This window comes from Syngnathus floridae, chromosome 1, assembly GCF_059516105.1.
Source record: "Syngnathus floridae isolate MCC-2025c chromosome 1, RoL_Sflo_1.0, whole genome shotgun sequence".
Taxonomy (NCBI): domain Eukaryota; kingdom Metazoa; phylum Chordata; class Actinopteri; order Syngnathiformes; family Syngnathidae; genus Syngnathus; species Syngnathus floridae.
In genome coordinates this window covers 5761932-5782194 of record NC_142413.1, presented here as the reverse complement: position 1 = coordinate 5782194, position 20263 = coordinate 5761932, and the positions used below count along the sequence as shown (strand labels likewise).

The window sequence follows — 20263 nt, the reverse complement described above, 5'->3', positions numbered from 1 at the left end:
ATGATGATTTCAACAGAGTTTAATACTTGTAAACATATTTGAACAAGTGGACCACATTTTTTTTCCCTCATTCTGACATTCAAGCTTTTAGACCAAATGGCGCTCATTTTAAGCTAACATACGGAGACGGAAAACATCTGCGGCATTATTCAGACAAAGTCATGATGGTCCGTGTGGATATAAAAAAAAAAAAAAAAAAATGCTTGTTGTGAAAATTCCCTTTTCATACGTGAAAACAAACACGTGTAGTGTCACGCAACCGTGTTGAAATGGTCAGACGTTGGTGTCCGTCAACCTTGCAGGGACGTGAGGTCCTGAACCTCCAGCAACATAGCGTCCTGTTCCGTCCTCAGCTGGTCTCGCACCTGCAGCCCGGCCACCAGATCCGAGCTCAGCTCTGCGGTGAAACAAATATGCTGTTTGCGGACCGCCTTCCCAAAAAAGCTTCGAAGAACTGCATTGCAACAAAAATTTCAAAATGTGTCCAATCACCTTGCACCGTTTGGGTAAGGAAAGATCGTTGCGCGCGGAGCTCCCCGAGGTTCAATTTGTACACGTCGGCGCGCTCCAAGCGTCTCCCGCGGAGCGGTGGGTCGGCGCCAGCCGGGTTCTGAGGGGGAGGGCATAAGCCGCTGTTAAACGAGAAGAGCCGGGGGCTGAGTGCTGCTTTTTGGTCACACACAGGTGGCTTGTGGTCCGCTCGCAGCCGCTCTCGCAGCTTCCTCCAAGTGTTGCGGAAGCCTCTGGACTTGCTTTTCTCTGACTTTGCTGCGGGCATGGCCATCTTGAGACCCGGGACGACGCTTCCGCTCTACGTCGGTGTGCAAAATAATATAGAGACACTGTGTATAGTGTATGTATAAGATGATGTCAAAGTATTTGCCTTTTTCTTAAATAAGACGTTTTTTTTTTAAATGGTGCACACCAGGGCTGCACTGGCATCTCCCTCCCTTCGCTCTCGCTCTTCCTCTTCTTCTTGCTCTTCGTCGTCACTCTCGCTGTTGTTGATGAAGCAGAGCTGAAGGTTCATTTGTGTCTGCAGTCTGCAACACAAGACGAACAACAACAAAATGAGCGTGCGCCAGCACGCCTCCGGAAATTCGACATAGGTTCGCTTGGACTACCGTGAGCCGAGAGCAGACACGTCTCCGTTGTCATCGCTGTTGTCCTGCCCGTCGTAGTGGCGCCGATGGCGCCGGCGCCCGTCCTCATTCTCCCGCCCCACAGCTCCTTGTTCGCCCGTGCAGCTGACGGGAGCTCGGCCTCGCTCCAGGCTCGCCGTGGCGCTCTGACCGTCCCAAAAAAATAAAATTTGTCAACTCGAGCTTATTCTCCACTGGCGACTAAACACAATAATATCGAATAAGCAACAAAAATGGCGTCCAAACAAGAAGCAAGTGTAGGTGAAGCTGGTCCCTCATTTCATCTCATTTCTGCCAGTTCCTGCAAATTATGCAGAGGCGTCCAACCTTTGCCAGCTTGTCTTTCTTCTCCTCTTCCTGCTTCTCCAGCTCGGCGATGCGAAGGCTCAGCGCCTCCCAGTGCATGATGGGAAGGCCCAACTCGTCCCGGGGCTCCTGGGTATGGTCGCTGTCCTTGTCCATGTCATCTCCGCCCCACTTCTGCCGTTCTTTGTCACCCACCTCCATCTTGTCAGCGCCTCGGCATCTTTTCTTAAGCAGTAAGACACGACAGGCTTTTCAACCAACATTCACCAGCTAACGATGGCAAGCCATGAATCTCCCAATGCAAGCCTTCCAAAATTTGGGGCTTCCAGCAAAGACCATTTTCTATGGGGGACTTGCAACCACAGCACCGTACCCCCTAGAGCCACAGAAAGTCAAATGTTGCCTAGTTCCCAAAATATGAAATAAAATTAAATCAGTGGGGGATATCTCTGGTGGTGTCATCTCTGAAGCCTCCATACCAAATTTAAGTCTTCAACGTGCTTTTCGGGGCGCGGCCGGAGGAGACCTTCGGCAAGAAAGGAACTGCCTGGATTGGTCACCCCCCCCCCAGTTAATGACAGGACGTTTAAAGACAAACAAGCAACAACAATTTGCACGTCTGGACAATTTGGCGTCAACCACTTTTTGGATGCATGTGGGAGGCACATATTGAGAGGCGGCATACCAACATAGCTCCGAACTGCGAGGCAAAAACCAAAACCACTTTTTAACCACGCTGCTTGCCAGCTTAAGGCTGGTAGTTTGACTTAAATGGCAAAAGTTGTTTATAGTTTTCGAATGATTAGGGGCGGAGAGTTCCAAATGCCTTTCAGACGTCTTGCGTTTTCTCCCCGAAGTGGTCGGATAGTTGAAGATAGTTTACTTACTTGGTTGCTCACTTCCACCAGTTGCTTGGCCAACGCCGCCGTGCTTTTGTTTGCCACATACTTCACATCTGCAGCGCTTGACAAAGTCCAAAATTAAAATATCCCAAACCTTTTGTGGGGCTTTTCAAACCTTTGCGGTTGTTTTCGGCTTCCTATAGCTGCCTTTCAACGACTTTTATTGAGTTTTACTGTTGTCAAACAAAAGACGCAAACTCCAATCTTGTGGAATTTCATGCAAAGATACAAATGTGTGCGCGCGTGTGACTTCCGGCGGGCTGTTCACAACAAAAGCTTAGCTTGCTGGCAGTTCCGCTAACCGTAGCTTGAGGATTACGCAACACTCTGAGAAGGATTGCTCTATTAAATTTAACGTTGTATATTTTCCGTCCTTCTCACTTTATGAATGACTAAAAACAGCTAAGGGCGAATGAAAGGCTTACTCCGTAGTTGGTTGCATTATGCCACAAAATGTGACAGGAAAGGATGTAATTGGTCACTGTAGCTGTCATATTCTTTGACATTGTATATGTTCAAAAAGTTCCACACTTAATTCTACCTGAATACACCCTGGAGTCATCCAAACCAACAACATAAGATGGTGCAGTTGAATCAAAGTTAAATGCTGAAAGCTTAATCGAGTCACCAATAGCTCTTCACCTAACCAACCAAATCAGACAGTCGTTGTCAACATCATATTTATTGTTTGATGTATCGATGCTGTCGTTATGACTGGAACTCGACAGGATGCCACTCGGAACATTTGAGAACAGTTGCGGATGTTGAACGCAGGCCCCGACAGCTCCCGCATGATGATGAGATGGACGTTGCGTGTTTTTTTTTTCCTCCTGCTCACTCGGTGCGGTCATAGTCGGTACGGGAAGAGTCACACTCGCTCACACGCTACGAGTCGCTCTAGTCATCCAGAAAGAAGTAGTTCCCGCTCTTCTTCTGTTCCGTGTCCTGTGAGTTCAAGAAGACAAAAGGTCAAAGTTGGGGGTAGGATTTGAGCAAACGTGTTGAAGTACCTTGATGGAATTGAGCTTGTTGATGCGTGGCCGGAAGTTGTTGGGATCTCTACGAAACGTTATCTCCAGCAGAGACAGAAAGCGGTTCATGCCCGCCAGGAGACCCTGTGGACTGACACACGCACAAGCTTGGACAAACACCCCAAAACCGCCATTCTAGCTAAGCGCTGTTCGGTGCGTTCGTTTGCTCAAACGGACACAGTCGCGAGGCGGTGCTTACGTGTTGGCGGCCGTGTGTTTGGAGGGAATCCCGTCAAAGACGATGACGCGGTCCGCTAGGTACGTGGCCATGATAAAGTCGTGCTCCACCACGAACGCCGTCTTCTTGGCGTGCAGGATGTACCTGTGACGCACACGCATGTTGAGTTGAGATGCGGAGGTGACGAGCGCACAGGAACGTACACACAAACACACAGAGGCATCAGCGTACCTCTTGATGACCCTGGCTGCCATCAACCGCTGCTCGGAATCAAGGTAGGCGGAGGGTTCGTCGATGAGGTAGACGTCGGCCGGTTTGCCCAAACACAAGGTAAGCGCAACTCTCTGAAGCTCACCACCTGAAAGGTTCTGGACCTGACGGAGAGAAAGTGCAGGAGAGAGGGACTCGTCAATGGCACCAAAGCATGCAGCGTTTGCATTCTTACGTCCTGGTCGATGATGCTCTCAATCTGCATGGGCTTCATGACGTCCGTGATGAACTGAGGGTGCGTGTAGGCGTCTCGGATCTTTTCATGCAGAAGAGCACGGACGCTGCCCTGAGGAACGCCGCCACCCGCGAGTAAGCAAGACACACACACAGGATCGAGGATTAACTTTGGAGTAGCTTGTGCTGATTGAACCCAAAGCCAAGTGGCCCCTCCAAGGTGGCCTGTGGTTTTGAGGACAAAAGCTAGACTTACGATACCAATACATCAAAAGGCCATTAGAAAGTGAGCAAATGCTCTCGTCTGGCAATGGCCTAAGCTGCCATCAATGGTACCAAATGGGAAGTCAGAGCACGCACCTTGAACTTAGGACTGATGGTCTGAGGCTTGTAGCTCACGTTGAGGATGGGCACATCACCTTGCCAATGCAAACGCACACGTTAAAAGCAGGGCGGGCATCACGACACACACACGTGACATGCGTGATACACAGTTTGCCACCTCCGCCATCCGGTTTGAGTCCTCCGGCTAACATCCTGATGAAGGTGGTTTTTCCTGTGCCTGTACACACAGCACACAGAACAAATCAGAGCGCCGTGTTGTCACGTCGCGGTGACGGCCGTGCCGACGCACCGTTCTCCCCCAGCATGACCATGATTTCCGAGTCGGTGAACTCCCCTCCCTTGATCTCCAGGGTGAACTCGCCCATGGTTTTGGCCATGTTGGGATACTACGGGTTTGCACACAGCACATTTGTGAGTGAGTTAGAAGATGCTGTTTTTAGCAAGGCAGCGGGATAAGTCGCAAGAAAAGCACAAAGCTGGCACTGACCTGGTAGTGCCGAAGCCGCTTAACTTCCTCCTCGTTGGCCGTTTCGGCCACTTTGAACACCAGGGAGGTCTCGCGGAAGCGCAGGTTCTCCGTGGGAACGTAACCGTCCAGGAAGATGTTGATGCCTGAGGGCCGCGACAGCAACAAGCGCCGTGTTAGCGACTGTTTGGGAGGAGCCGAGAAGTCTGGGCGAGCCCTTACCCTCCCGCACGCTGAAGGGCATGGTGACCACTCCGTAGGCACTCGGTACGCCGTACAGGCAGCAGATGAAGTCAGACAAGTAATCCAACACGCTCAAGTCGTGTTCCACTACGATGATGTACCTGCACACACACGCAAAGCTCAATTTTCCCCATGCCGCAAAACGCACCACCACTTTTTTGTACTCATTGACTGCCATGGGAATGCAAGCAGCAATCCAACGTTGTCCTGGGGATCATTTCACTGCCCTCTCGGAACGTCCGTGTGTCCGTTTGCGAAGCGCACGTACCTGTCTGGCGTGATGAGCGAGCGGATGGTGATGGCAGCCTTCAGCCTCTGTTTGACATCCAGATAGCTGGACGGCTCATCAAACATAAAACTGCAGGACGGGAGGCGCACGTGTGAGCACAGCGTTGCGGGCGTCACGCAGCAGCGAAGGCGTCTCGTTTCTTACATGTCGGCTCTCTGGATACAGACGACGGCGCAGGCGAACCTCTGTAGCTCTCCTCCCGACAGGTCCTCCACATTCCTCTCGCGCAGGTGACTCAAATCTGCCCGGTAACAAGACAACCAATTACAATATGTCCTTTCTATTGCCAGAGCGTTGTGGGTCATACCGAGTTGCTGGCAAACCAAGTTCTGTGTGTCCATGTCATCTTTTCTGCTCAGGATGGCGCCGACCGATCCCTGCAGGGACAAAGTGACGACTGCAACGATGAGCGGAGCCGCAGTGATCCCGCGCCAGACCGGCATCGCTGCCCGCCCTTTACCTTGACGGTCTTTGGGATCTGGTCCACGTACTGTGGCTTGACGATGGCGCGCAGGTCGTCCTCCAAGATTTTGGTGAAGTAATTCTGCAACTCCGAGCCACGAAAGTACGTCAGGATCTCCTGCCAATCTGGAGGATTCTGGAACATCATAGCATGTTTGCGTGAGTATACATGTGAGAGATTGTGTGTGTGTGTGTGTGTGTGTGTGTGTGTGTGTGTGTGCGTGTGCGTGCGTATGTGAGAGCGAGAGAACCTACATCAAACTTTCCCAAGTTGGGTTTCTGTTTGCCCGCCAGAATCTTGAGCGCCGTGGACTTGCCAATACCGTTGGTCCCCACCAGCCCCAGAACCTCGCCCGGTCTCGGAATGGGCAGCCTCCACGCAAACAACAGTAGATTTCAAGCAACTTCGCAAAATGAAAGTCCATCTCTCCACGTACCGGTGCAGTTTGAAGGAATTGGCGCAGTATCTGTGTGTGGTTTCCTTCTCCAGGTTACTGGGCAGGTTGACGATGGACAGCGCCCCAAACGGACATTTCTGAAACAACACCGCCGCGTCATTCGGAGGAGATCAGGTCGGGGCTGAGTTCTCGTACCTTGATGCATATTCCGCAGCCGATGCAAAGCGACTCCGAAATCCACACGATCTTACTCTGCGGGGTCACCTCGATACACAGCTTGCCTGCAGACGGACATCAGCTCGTCACATCTTCGCTGGGAGCCTCTTGCCTTTCCCGCTCACTCACCCATGCGGACCACCGGGCAGCTCTTCTTGCACTCTTGCCGACATTTCTTGGGTTTGCATTTGTCATGGTTGACGATGGCGATCCTGGTGTTTTTATCCGCCATGGCGTGCTGCTGAAATAAGGGAGGCCGGGACCCGGCGAGCTGAGGGCAAAGCGATGACATTAAATTAACAGAACACTAGAGTCAAGAGGCTCGTTGAAATGTTGCAGGGCGAGTGGAGCTGTTGGACACGGAAAGCATAGCTCTAGCAAACATAACATATTGAAATGAGAGTGCTGGTATACATGAGATGTCATTATAAAGTGTCTTCGACTTTTGGTAAAATAAAAAAAATAAAAAGATATCAATTAGATGCTCAAAACGTCCAAACGTCATTTTGCTCGTGGAGATACAGCATCATTAATTGTGCTCGACGCGTTCATAGCGCATCACAATATTGTCCACAAAAGAGAAGATGTACATGAACGTGTTGTTTAGCGCAGTGTAGTGTACTTGTTATCGCCTTAGCATTTAGCTTAGCTTGGGTGTGCGGCCTTCGCGTGTTATCTTTGACAGCCGGTGGCTCGCCACCTCACTAAGAGGTTCGCTGAACAAATGTCGGGTATCCAGGTCGCTGGGGCGAATGACGCCGACTCACCCCGCTTTGCTCCAACGGATCCGAATTCGGACAAATGAAAAGAGGACAAGCAAAGAGAAAATACAATTTGGTGAGAAACTTCTCCCGTGCAACGTGTTCCTTTCCTGGATGCCGGCCGGAAAGATGGCGGCATCTGCGCACGGAGCGGGCGACGGTTTGGGGTGTGACGTCATAGAACGCGACACAGATAGCTCAAAATCAATCATGTTCTATTATTATCAAATTTTCTTCGTGGATTACTTGCATTTCTCTCTTTCAGATGCCATTATCATCACAACTATTATTGTTATTATTATTAGATGGATGTTATTATTTTATATTATTATTATTAGTAGTAGTAGTAGTAGTAGTAGAAGTAGTAGTAAAGTCAAAGTCTGCTTTATTGTCAATTTCTTCACATGCCAAGACACACAAAGAGATCGGAATTTCTTTTCCCATCATTCCACGGTGACAAGACATATTACAAAGTAAATATATATATATATATACATATATATATATATATATATATATATATATATATATATATATATATATATATATATATATATATATATATATATATATATATATATATATATTATATTATATAGATCCACGGACAAACAAAACATTCAAGAAAACAACACAAAACGTAAAAACAAGAAAGCACATACAATGAATACATATGAGCGATGAATGAATGAATGAATGAATAAATAAATAAATAGGAGCAAAAACGGAGCAAGTGTGCATACAGCAGACGGTCAGAAAATAGCGCGAGAGTAATGCAAGGCAGCCAACGTGGCCCAAAAGGTCAGGACGTTATGCAGCCGAAGGTAGAGATGGGAGAGAGTTCATGATCCTAACATCCTGGAGTACGAAGCTGTTGATGAAGCTGTCGGTGAATGCTTCATTTGCGCAATACTACATCAGGCGCACGGTTCGATGCCATTGCCGGCCATCTTGCGTGAGCTTTGCGTGTTTTCACCCCTTCCCTGCGTGGGTTTCCTCCCACGTTCCAAACACACGCATGACAGGGGGAATGGACGCTCCTAATTGTTTTTTTTTTGTTTTGTTTTTTTAATGGTGACAGAATGACTACCTGCGACCCTCGTGAGGATAAGCGCTTCAGGACAATGGATGGATTTGATTACGTTAATAGCAATATCAAAATTGTTACAAAGCAGTATACAATCATTTTTTTCCAAATGGTTCCAAAGAGCAATACAAAATGCACCCAAATGGCGTCATGAGGAAGTCTGACTAATACTCGTACCTCGGGCGTAATAAACTAGTGATCAAATTGACCAGATTATAAAATTGCCCTATCCAAACCAGTAAACGATTAAATGAGTTAACCAGGTGACACACCGATTGTCTTTATTATTTTATTTATTTTTTTTGGTCTAATAAAGGTAAAACAACAGACGGTATAATAATGCATGGCAAATTTAACAATAAGTAAATGAAATATAAGAAATCAATGATGAAAACGCACGGTAAATCTAAGAGAATAATAACATGGTAAATTGGACAAAGGATTAATAATGCATGGTAAATCATCAGATGGCATAATAATAATGCATGGTAAATTTAACAATAAGTAAATGAAATATAAGACATCAACGAAAATGAACAGTAAATCTAAGAGACTAATAACATGGTAAATTAGACAAAGGAATAATAATGCATGGTAAATCATCAGATGGCATAATCATAATGCATGGTAACTTTAACAATAAGTAAATGAAATATAAGAAATCAATGATGAAAACGCACAGTAAATCTAAGAGAATAACATGGTAAATTGGACAAAGGAATAATAATGCATGGTAAATCATCGTATCAAATGTTAAGTCAAGAAGAAGAAGAATTTGAAGAAGTAAACAGAATCATAACGCTTGGTAAATTTAACAAAAAGACGAATGCATGGTAAATCAATCATAATAATGCATCAATCAGGCAATCAAAATGCATGGTAAATCAGTCAATCCAAATGCATGGTAAATCAAACAGAACAATCATGCAAGGTCAATTGCATTCATGTGATTACTCGTCACTTGCATTGGCGCCTTTTTTATCCAGCGCATAACGCTCCATGGGCATCTTACACATGTAGCCGTTGAGTTGCACGCACAACATCATCTTCCATTTTCCAGACTGAAAGTCGAAGTGAGATTGATTTTAATGCAAAAAAACCTCGTCTCCGGCGAGCGGGTCAATCTTTTCCGCACCCACCTGGCTCGAGGCGACCACGCAAGTCTCCAACCTGTCGGCAAGTTTTTCCGGAGCCCAGTCGGTTAAGGTCACCTTCTGGTGGTCCGACCACGCGAATTTGCCGGGAGACACCGGGGCGTTCAGTCCGATCCACGTGTCGCTGGGGGCTGCAAACAGCAAGAGCGCTCTCATTTGCTTGCCAGATATGGCAGCGATCAAGCAGTTGCGACTTACCTGACATCAGGAGGTCTTGTAGCCAATCCCGCTCAACCTTGGAGCGAATGTACACCAGCTTGGCATTCAGACGGAAGCAGTTTTGTTGAGCGTCGTACCACGTCTTTCTCTCATCAAAACGTTTGTAGCAAAAGTCCGCAAACTCCTCCCATTCGGGTCCCAAGCATCTCGGCTCTGCGCGCAAGATGGCGTCACGTGATGAAGTAAGTATGCTTTCTATTCTAGACAGCCTACTCACCCTGCTCAACAAAAGTGTAAGACGGAGACTGAACCAAAGCGTCACCATCGCTCCGGACAGTAAAGACACCGCTGCAGACAGTAAAGTGAGAATGAGCCAGGCGTCTTCAAATAGACGCTGCAGTGAGAGCCAACCTCGAGGTGATCCCATTCCTGGCGGAGCTGTTGTAGGCCTTCTGTGGGTCTCTCTTCAGCAAAGTCACAATTCCTCCGATCGCGTTCTCGATGACGCCCGAGTGAATGGCAGCCGCGCAGATGTTTGAATCCTGCACTCAGAAAGCATCTCAAACAAAGAACAAGAACTCTGCTGGCAGGTGGTGAACTAATTAACATACTTGTTTGTAGATGTGTGTTCCGTAGACTGTGTAGGCTCGGGCGCAACCCGACGGGCACTGCACCCTGCGGGAGACCTTGAGTTACAAGGAGGCTTTTCCGCAAGAAAAATTGATGGCGGGTTCGACTCACGTCATTGAACCGTCGAGGCTGAGGCTGGTGGCTGTGTCACTGCATAAGATGTCTGCGGGTCAGAAGGGCAAATCAAAGGCTGTTTCTTGCTGGGTTTTCCACTGCCCTCCAAACGTCGGTACTCACCGCGAGTGGTGTTGTCAGGCGTGCACCCTAAGACGTCAAAGCGAAGGCCAAAAAACTTTGGCAGGAGGCGGACATACTGGGCGAACACGAACCTGGTTAGCATGTGCGTCCCCACAACAGGCTGGAATCAAAACACACGCACGTTTGCAATGAATGACAACAGCCTGGATGACAAAGTTGGAGTCGGCTACCGCTCGCTCACCTGGTCTGGGTGGTGATACCAAGTCTTTCCGTCAGTACTGAACTCCAACTCAAACTTGCTGGAATAATACGCTTGGTACATACACCTCTGGGTCACAATGCCCGTCACCTTGAAGCGCTGACTGAGGTTCACCTGGATCCAGCTGCCGACTGAGGGCGGAAGCCATTCCATTGGATTGCTCAGGATACCACGGAGACGGAGAGCTGTGGGTTTTTTTTTTTTTTTTTACATACATAGTTTGGACGGTTCCCAGCAACCGCTGCCCCCCAGACGCGCTTTGTGAGGTTCGCCATTTATCTCAGACGAAGAGGCTGAAAAGGAGGAGTCTGGGATTGTCCCGCCGGCGATGCCCAGACTGTCAAGACACACTGAGGAAAGACAAAAAAGTGGAAGGAACGCTCGTTCATTCACTCTCACGTCTGGCCAGCCGTCCGTCCCTAGCCGACGCGCTTTCTGGGGATCCGTTGGATTCTTTCCTTGTGAAGCCCACCTTTCTCCTCGCAGCTGTAGACGATGTGGTGGTATTTGGAGACACCAGGGCAGGGGTCCGTACCCGTAGGTTGAATGGGGCAACGCTGATGTTTGTCACACAATGCTCTAAAGTGAGAGAGAGCCCCTTTCATCCTGCAGCGATCTGCAAATGACAACACAGCGCCATTTTATGCACATTTCATTCGCATACCGACTTCAATTTGTTGCAGGACAAAGGGAATTTGATTGGTTAATGACTAAAGCGTCTGTCTAAGTCCATGCATATTGGTATTGAATTATAGATTACAAATGAGTTACTGGACTGCGTGTGACACCTCGCGACAGAAACGGCTCCAGGACAGCAAGCTAAAATCAACAATGCCACTGGAGGATTCTTACCCTCTGATTTGTTGCCGCCACTCAGACAGACGTCGTTACGCCCCCGTCCGAGGAAAGCCGACTGTACGCGGATGACGCTTTCATCGGAACATTTAAGGACTCTCCAATCGTCTTGGCAGAAAAGTTCCTCCTTGTAGCCTGAGAGCGAGAGAGCACAACCGTTGACTTCTCTCCGTCTTTTTTTTTTACAGAGACGTTGAAGGCGACTTACCGTCATGTAGCAGCAGCTGGGGTTTTCCTAGGAGCGGGAACCAGAACGTGTGATGAAGGTCCACCCACTGTGGGGCGTCACATCTCACTTACCTTTTCCTCTTTTCTTGCAGATGTACCCTTTCATGTTGTCGCACTTGTCACGCTTCCAGTCACTGCTGCCGGTGAGCAAGGAAAGACATTTCCCCTCTTCGGCGTCACCTGGAGGGAGTGAGGGGGGGAGACAAGATCTGAGCACTCATCCCTTCCTCCAAAGTGCAGCTGACAACCGCCTCAGCCCAACCTGCACTCGAGTGGCGGTAAGAGAAGGGGGATCCGTCAGTCCACATGCCGCCGTCACCCTCGATGCCTCCGTTGGCGCCCAACCACAGGGAGGCGTCATCACCCATCAGAACCTTGGCGAGACCTTTGGATCCCAAGGAGAACACGCAACATTCCAAAACGACTCACACTTGACTACGACTTGACGGGTGTGGCACAGCCATGACAAAGTGCTAACAATACTGCAACAAAGAGTGAAGCAAACAAAAAACAACCAAGCAAAGCTGCCCATATCTCAGCTTGATCACGTTTCGAGTTGGAAAGGAAGGTGAAGTAGTAAAAAAAAAAAAAAAGTTTCTTTCTGAAGTCATACGCAAAATCACGGGCAGCCTACCCTTTATGAAGGCCTGCTCATCGGTGTCGGTGATGCTGAGCAGGTCCCCTTCGAGGCGTTTGCAGTGGTCTTGCGCCTTCTGCCAGGTCTTGGTGGGCTGGCTGATCATCTGGTAGCAGAAGTCGTTGGTGGGGTTGTCCAGCCACCAGCCGCATTTGTCAGTCCAGTCTGCGAGCCAGACATAAGACGGCGTAACGCAAGACAGTGCAAGACAGACAGCGCCAGTGCTGGACACCTACCAGGTTGGCCCACCAATGGTGGCAGCTGTGGATGCCCTCCGCCGCGCTTGGCTGCAGAAAAAGGGGCTATAAGCAAATGCAGGACCCGTCCAAAAGGAGCGCTCAAGAGCGACGTTAGCACCTGTTTGGCAGACAACTGCCAACTTATCTCGGCATCTGTAGTTCAGGTAGATCCGTTCATTCCAAACGTATGCACAGTCACCACCATAGGAGTAGTCGATGTTGTCGTAGTCCTGCGGACGAGATTTTGGACAGAACTTTAGCGTGTTGCATTTGATCTGGTCGTCTTCCTGGCGCATTTCCTCACTTAATGGCGTACCTTCTCTCAGTCAAGTTTCACTTTGGTTTGTCGGCTTCGTATTATTGTCAGTCAAAGTAGTATGAACATTGCAATGAAATGAAGCATGTTGTGCCCTCTCTGGCGAGCCAAAGGTCTCATGCACAAGGCAACTAACCCTCAAGACCTAAAGACAAACCAGAGCCACCATCCAGGATATTTCCTGGACATCTTAGCTGCCTCCTCACTGTCTCTAAAATCAGAGCGCCAAAAATGTGTCATGGGCTGCCCGATGCCTCAAGACAAAACGGATGCCTGCAAACTGACTTTTCCAAAGGCCTCCAGCAATTCACTTACCAAAGCTGTTCCGTCACTCCACTTGTAGTCGTTGCCCTTCTTCTTGAGTCTCAACCAAGGTGCACGGTATTTAATGAGACCTTGATGAAAGGAAGGAGAACAAGAGTTTCAGGGCAAGAAGAGCTTCAGCCAAGTGACGACTACGGCGGTTCCTCTTGGTGCTTACCATGCAGGAATTGGGCATCTTGCTTAGAGTGGATGCGAGGCAGGTGGGCTCCCCGGGCGAGACAGAACTCCTCACCATCCTCTTGAGTTTCATCAGTCGGGCCAAAAAGATAGCAATGATCGCCATAAAGGACCTCGCCATCGTCGCAGTCAGAAGCTGAGGCCACAAAGAAAAACATTGAGGAGGAAACCATGACGAGATGGTGCAAATAGGCGTGCAGCAACTCACTCTTCACCACAGCAGGACCACTTCTGGAGGGACACGTCGGGCAGTCTGCATAGAAAAAGACCCTGTTTGAGCTTTTCTCCTCTCAAAGTCAACCTGATTACAAACATGCAGGCTTACCCAGCGGCCGTTTGCACATGTAGGCGAAGGAGGAAGCGCAGGAGCCAGACCTCCACGTCCCGGAATTGTGATAAACGTTTTGGTTGACATAGGCGCAGGACGCGACGTTGGCGCTGTCGGTAGATTAAAAAAAAAGGAACATTTTCCTATTTTTTCCTTGAGTGGTCCTTCTCAAAATTGGTTCCAGAACATTTACGCCGACCTCTCCGCCTGACAACAGCATGCAAAGTTGTTACGTCTTACCTTTCGAGTTGATTTGGGGCCCAGTTGCGGTGTGTTGTTGTCTGGCCATCGGACCAGGTCAGGTTCTGGCTCCCGCCTTCAAAGCGACACCAGACCTCGTCGCATTTCTGGGGGGAAAAAAAGAATACGGTTCCAGTTGTCGCCGCAGAGTCCACTGCCGCTTCCGTCTCACCTGGTTGGAGAGTCCCAGCCAGAAGCGGTCGTACTTGGCCATGGTCGTCTTCACAAAGTTTTCCTCGGCCGAGGAGGTGATCGAGACCAGGTTGCCGCCCTCAGAGACGCAGTGGTGCCAGGCGCCCAGCCAACCGTTGGGGACTGCCATCTTCCTGTAGCAGCTGGTGCCGTGCCCGCGCCACCCGGGATCACACTGGTTGGCTGAGGGCATAATTTGGAGAACAGGCGGACAGATCAGAGCGCACCGATGGCATGTTTTTACTCGATGCTCTTCATTGGAGGCATGGCAACCAAATGCACGAGGATTCTGTCGGGGGGACAACGCCCGTTGTCCTGCCAAGGATTGATTGGTTTATTGATTCACTTCTTCACAACATCATTGATCATGATTCCATGTACATAGATCATGACATGAGATTGCACACAACTGCCCCAAAGTTCTGCTATTAAGCTTCAGATATACGGTGGGGCAAACAAAGGATGTAGTCAGCCACCAATCGTGCAAGTTAAAAGATGCCTGTAACTTTCATCAGCGCCACCATGAGAGACAAAAATAATCGAACTCAAACTCACAGTGTTAGCGCTTCTTCTTCACCATCAGCGATCCCCACCCACCAGTCACGCACGTGTGGCATATCCATGACCAATGACGTAAGCCCAAATCAGGTCATTGGACATTTCACCACTGGAGGGTGCTAAAGCACAAGGCAACTCAATTGACTGTAACATTGCAACAGTTGGACCCCGCTCCACTCTTTATCTCAGGAAGCCCGTCTCCTTGAATTAAAAGACACAAAGTACAAAGCCAAGCCAGGCCGGGCTGGGCTGGGCTGAGCTGAGCTGAGCAGGGGTTTCATGGGGAAGAGGGGCTTTTAAACTGCGGGCTCAGTCAAGTAAACCGAATAAGCACGGGCCTCGAATGGACTCTGAGGGGCAAATGCAATATTCAGATGAACACGCACTGAAAATCAGTCTCTCTCGAAAAGGTCCGGCGGAATTTTGCATCTCAGGCGCCGTAATGTTTTGACAAGAGTAGAAGCAGATGCAGTCATACGAACTCACAGTACAGTACATTTCATCACGTTGTCGACAGCGGTATTGTTTTAGCAATGAACTCTGTTGAACTGACTGTTTTGAATTGACTCAATTGCTTACCTGACGCGCATGTCCAATATAGGCCAAGTATGAGAATAGACCACTCGAGTGTGTCCCACATCTTGGAGAGAGAGGGCGAAAAAAAAATCGTCTCACTGAGAGTCGCAGCGATTGCGGTCAGGAGAAAAGAAATGATAAGTCGCCTTACTGACAATAGCCAGTGGATTAAAGTCGGGAGAAAAAATGGACGTTTGCTGTGCCTGCTCCAAGCCAGAGGCAAGCCAAGCCCACACGCCAACCACGTCACATAGCACAAAATGTGGGAGTGGCGAGCGCGTGTGACGGACGCACTGTAGCCTTTGATTGCTTTATTTTTTTTGTTACTTTGTAAATGTTTTTTTTTTTTTTTTGTTTGTTTATTTCAGCTTGTACACAGACATCATCAAAGTCACACTTTCTTTACAAAGCTTAGAGTTCGTTTCGTACTTGCCGAAAACAGAACGGGTGGAAGCAGTCTTGCTTATCGAGTCCCGTCCCAAAACTTTCATACAAAGATTTTTCGTGTTTTCACAGATACTTATCACACAGCAATTTCATGAGAGTCTTCACAGATATTATGAAACACATTAATTTTAAAATAGTCAACATAAAAATTTCTGGTTATGTATGATGCTAATATTTGTACATTAGTGCATTTACACATTTAGTTTCAAAATAGCCAACATCAAAAATGTATGGTTATGTATGATGCTAATATTTGGAATTTGAATGATTTGTATCGAGTGTAACAAACAGCTATCAATGCTTTCGTCCCAGGGTTGCCGCGGACTCATCTTACGTAATTTGATATGAGAGAGGCTCTCAGTTTTTTCTTGAAGTCCTTGAAATTTTCGGATAGTTTTAGGTCAGAGTTTAGTTTGTTCCAATTTCTTACACCGACAACCGTCAGCGATTGCCCTCCGAGTGTACTGGACACTTGTCGTTGGTCAAAGTTTAATAATCCTCTGAGGTCGTGTTTTGTGTCCCTCAGGGTGAATAGGCTTTGAATATTTGCTGGTAGCATACATCTAGAAGCTTTGTACACATTTAACAGTCCTGCAAAAGTGATTAAGTCTTGGAGCTTCAGTATTCCAGTGTTTATAAAGAGGTTGTTCGTGTGAGAATTGTACGGCTTTTTGCAAATGATCCTCAGTGCTCTTTTCTGTTGTTTGTAAAGTGGTTCTATTGATGTCTGGTATGCGTGACCCCAGACCTCTGAACAATAATGTAGATGTGGCTCTATGAGTGTCAAATACATTATTCTTAAAGCAGATGTACTCATTTTATTTTGCAGCCTCCACAGAATGGCCATATTTCTTGATATTTTTTTGCACAAGTTTGTAATTTGTTGTTTCCAGTTAAGTAAACAATCAAGTGTTATGCCAAGCATTTGATACTCATTAACTCGTTCGATCTTGGTACCGTTTGACACTAAGTTTAAGTCTTCGCTTGGTTTTCTTTTCCCAAATAGCATATATTTAGTTTTGGATGGATTTAAAGATCATTTATTTGCATTGAACCAAGCTTGTAAAATTGACATTTCTCTGTTTATACAAGCTTCCATGTGTCTTAAATTATGTCCAGTACATAATATACTGGTGTCATCGGCAAACATTACCATTTTGAGGGAACATGCCTTTGCAATGTCATTTATGTATAGCGTGAATAACCTAGGGCCCAAAATTGACCCTTGGGGGACGCCACACGTTATTTTCAATGTAGGTGACCTGTTGGTCTCTACCTGTACAAATTGGGTTCTATTTTTTACTAAACTCCTGATCCATTTTAAGGCTGTACCCTTTACCCCATATCTATACAATTTCTCAATCAATATTTCATGATGAATTGTGTCAAAGGCCTTTTTAATATCAAGAAATATTCCAATACTATATAGTTTTCGATCCATCGCCATTTTGGTGGTTTCTACAAAATCTAAAAGTGCATGTGCAGTCGAATGTTTTTTACGACAACCATATTGATTTTTTGACAGTATATTTTTTTTTGTTCAATGTAATTCTCCAGCCTGCTATTAAATAATTTCTCAATGATTTTAGAACATTGGGGGACGACAGAGATTGGGCGATAGTTGGTGATCTGGTGTTTGTCTCCTTTTTTAAATACGGGTAGAACTTTGGCAATTTTCATTTTATCAGGAAATATCCCACTGTTGAATGATAGATTGCAGATATGTGTAAGTGGAGGCGAAATGGCATGCACTATATATTTTAGCGTCCTCATGTCTAGTTCATCAACGTCAATTGATTTCTTGCTTGAACAATTCAGTATAGTATCTTCGACTTCCTTCAAAGTTATCTGGGACAGTGAAAAGTCGTCAGCAGTATTGTCTATTCCACGATCAAAAACATTCCAGTTTATCTCCTGAGAAGGAATGTTTCGAGCGAGTTTTGCCCCCACTTCGACAAAAAACTGATTAAACTTATCTGCGATTTGCTGGGGATCATCCACTATTTGACCGTCAATGACCAAGTGTGTTTTTTCATTTCTCTTTCTTCTGCCCTCTGCGATAGAATAAATTATGTCCCAAAGTTTTTTAGTGTTATTTTGGCTTTCGACTAATAATCTTCCATTGTACTCTTGTTTGGCTGTCCTCAATTTGTTATTGACGGAATTTCTATAGGTTTTATACTATTTGTGAGATCTATCGGTCTTGTCCTTCAGAAATTGCTTATATAATTTATTTTTTTTTCCTGCATGCATTTAGTAGTGTTTTGTTTAGCCATGGCTTGACATTTTTGGTTTTTTTTTGATTGTACGCTTGTATTTTTTTCTGTGACAATAGGGCAATGCTTTTCATATGTTTCAAGCAATGTTTTTAGAAAGTTTTCATAGGCTCTGTTTACATTATTTTCCATATAAACCTCGGCCCATGAATTTCCTCTGAGTTCTTGGTCTAGGTTTCTAAGTACGGCATTGCTTTTTGGTCTCTTTGGTGAGTTTGCTGACTTTTGGGGGTTTGGCATTCTTTGGCCACTAATGCAGAAGACCGGTAAATGATCAGATATATCACATATCAGGATGCCACTGATATGTTTACCGTAATAATTAGTATAGATGTTGTCAATTAGTGTTGCACTCTGAGGCGTGATTCGGCTTGGTTTGGTAATGAGTGGGCGTAGCCCGTGTGAGTACATTTCGTTCACAAAAACTTCCGTTTGCGTGTTTTGACTTCGTCTTAATAGGTCAATGTTAAAATCACCACATATGTAAATTTCTTTGTGTCTTATTTTTGAGAGGAGTACGGTCACTTGATTGTTGAACATTACATGGTCGTTCGACGGAGCTCTATACATACAGCAGATTACAGACTTTTTTCCTGTACACAATTCAATTTCTACCGTCAGACATTCGAGCACATTCTCTATTGCAAGGGACAAGTCTTCCAAAATCTTCCAGTTGAGCCTGTCGTCAACGAATAGCGCGACTCCACCTCCAGATTTCTCCGACCGTTTTTTTGGGGCAAAATTATATCCGTTGAGGTGAAAAGCTGCTCCCCTTTCTTCAGTAATCCATGTTTCCGATATTGCAATAATGTTGAAGTGTTTGTCTAAAGTCAACAGGTAATCCTGGATTTTGTCGAAATTTGCGTATAAACTCCTGCTGTTTATATGGATCAAAGAAAGTTTCTCTCCGTCATCATTTATTTTGTTTAGGTTTTCTTCCCAAAAATATCCACAAGTGTCCACTTCGCTTGTATAAAAATTGCTTTCCGAGTCAATGCTTAGATTTGGGTCATGGGCACAATATTGATTTGTAGGCAGAGTCACATTTTCATAGGCTTTTACCAGGTCCATCAGGATCTTTTGTTTATCTTGATTTGCCAGATTCCATGATTTATCCGAGCTAATCAAAGATGTTTTTGGACTTTCCATTTTCTTAATTTGCAAATTGATCCAGCTCAACCAAGGCTCTGATGAGCACTGGTCTTGTATTTTCTGGGGTAGCTCCATTTGGTTTCACGTAGATTTTACAGTTTGACGTCCAGGTGCTATGAATTTTCCCTTGTTTTAATTGTCGGGCTTTCCAGGCGATGGTGGCGTTTTTTTTAGTAAGATTTTCGTTTATGTAGACATTGGAACCTTTCAAATTTCTTCCTCTCTTGAGCAGATCTGTTTTAAATTTTTTGCTTACAAATCTCAGCAATACAGCACGGGTGTCGTTGCCTCTGTCACTTGCAGCTTTTTTTGGAAGCAGGTAACATGAATCCAAAGTGTCTTTTTCCAGAGCTATGTTCTTTGTTTTAAAAAACGCGGTAACTTGAGCTTCAATGGAGCGATTGTCCTGCTCCTCTGCCTGCGAGCCAATAACACCACTCGCCTGATTTGCATAAGTTCTTGGCAAAATTTTAAGGCCGGTAATGATGACATCATTACCTTTGATCATTTGAGGAGAAAGGCGTGACTCATTTGCGAACCATACTGAGAAACCTGGAATTGAGTGAAACAGAATAAAGTGGCAATTCTATTAACAATGTACTGTGCATGTATTAAGTTTGAGGCAGTCCGAAATAATCCCGGAAGATTTTGAAATTGCCCCCAGACATCTTTTTAGCGTTCAAAAGTAGGACATGTGCGGGAAAAAGAGGACGAAAATATACAATTTTGAAGCCTGGCACCTGGACCCATAACACAAATGAACAAATCGGGAAACCAGTTAAAATTCCTTGCACATTTGTTTTGAAAAGAGCCAAGGTCTGTCTATCCATTTATAGCAATATCAAAATTGTTACAAAGCAGTATACAATCATTTTTTTCAAAATGGTTCCAAAGAGCAATACAAAATGCACCCAAATGGCGTCATGAGGAAGTCTGACTAATACTCGTACCTCGGGCGTAATGAACTAGTGAACAAATTGACCAGATTATAAAATTGCCCTGTCCAAACCAGTAAACGATTAAATGAGTTAACCAGGTGACACACCGA

At 46.3% G+C, this 20263-nt stretch overlaps 3 protein-coding genes across 4 annotated transcripts; all 3 read right to left on the bottom strand.

Annotated features, from left to right (window-relative positions):
• Positions 1 to 4: 4 nt before the first annotated feature.
• On the bottom strand, positions 5 to 2605 carry LOC148403654 (schwannomin-interacting protein 1). The gene is made up of 7 exons (XM_088374517.1): positions 2336 to 2605; positions 1470 to 1673; positions 1125 to 1288; positions 926 to 1043; positions 683 to 811; positions 493 to 610; positions 5 to 397 (listed from the first exon to the last, which is right to left on the bottom strand). Exons 2-7 carry the CDS (start codon positions 1647 to 1649, stop codon positions 291 to 293), a joined length of 816 nt encoding a protein of 271 aa, XP_088230643.1. The 5' UTR covers positions 1650 to 1673; positions 2336 to 2605; the 3' UTR covers positions 5 to 290.
• Positions 2606 to 3016: 411 nt separating this feature from the next.
• abce1 (ATP binding cassette subfamily E member 1) lies at positions 3017 to 7356 on the bottom strand. Its single transcript, XM_088374382.1, has 19 exons — positions 7190 to 7356; positions 6552 to 6693; positions 6402 to 6487; positions 6246 to 6343; positions 6064 to 6181; positions 5807 to 5944; positions 5654 to 5723; positions 5491 to 5587; positions 5326 to 5415; positions 5037 to 5158; positions 4836 to 4960; positions 4638 to 4734; positions 4506 to 4565; positions 4364 to 4422; positions 4005 to 4115; positions 3791 to 3933; positions 3581 to 3703; positions 3361 to 3472; positions 3017 to 3295 (listed from the first exon to the last, which is right to left on the bottom strand). Exons 2-19 carry the CDS (start codon positions 6652 to 6654, stop codon positions 3248 to 3250), a joined length of 1800 nt encoding a protein of 599 aa, XP_088230508.1. The 5' UTR covers positions 6655 to 6693; positions 7190 to 7356; the 3' UTR covers positions 3017 to 3247.
• A 1189-nt stretch (positions 7357 to 8545) lies between these two features.
• On the bottom strand, positions 8546 to 15599 carry LOC148403652 (uncharacterized). 2 transcript variants are annotated; one of them, XM_088385815.1, is made up of 25 exons: positions 15344 to 15599; positions 14187 to 14389; positions 14015 to 14121; positions 13772 to 13884; positions 13655 to 13699; positions 13427 to 13582; positions 13261 to 13340; positions 12748 to 12859; positions 12627 to 12677; positions 12388 to 12555; positions 12016 to 12138; positions 11826 to 11933; positions 11734 to 11760; positions 11523 to 11660; positions 11143 to 11286; positions 10886 to 11020; positions 10653 to 10801; positions 10451 to 10571; positions 10325 to 10376; positions 10195 to 10258; positions 9995 to 10125; positions 9861 to 9931; positions 9623 to 9796; positions 9410 to 9555; positions 8546 to 9331 (listed from the first exon to the last, which is right to left on the bottom strand). In XM_088385815.1, exons 1-25 carry the CDS (start codon positions 15402 to 15404, stop codon positions 9221 to 9223), a joined length of 2790 nt encoding a protein of 929 aa, XP_088241941.1. In that variant the 5' UTR covers positions 15405 to 15599; the 3' UTR covers positions 8546 to 9220. The 2 variants fall into 2 exon arrangements, with proteins under 2 accessions (XP_088241941.1, XP_088241947.1); XM_088385821.1 differs by having other exon boundaries at positions 11826 to 11942; positions 15344 to 15596.
• Between the last annotated feature and the right edge of the window lie 4664 nt (positions 15600 to 20263).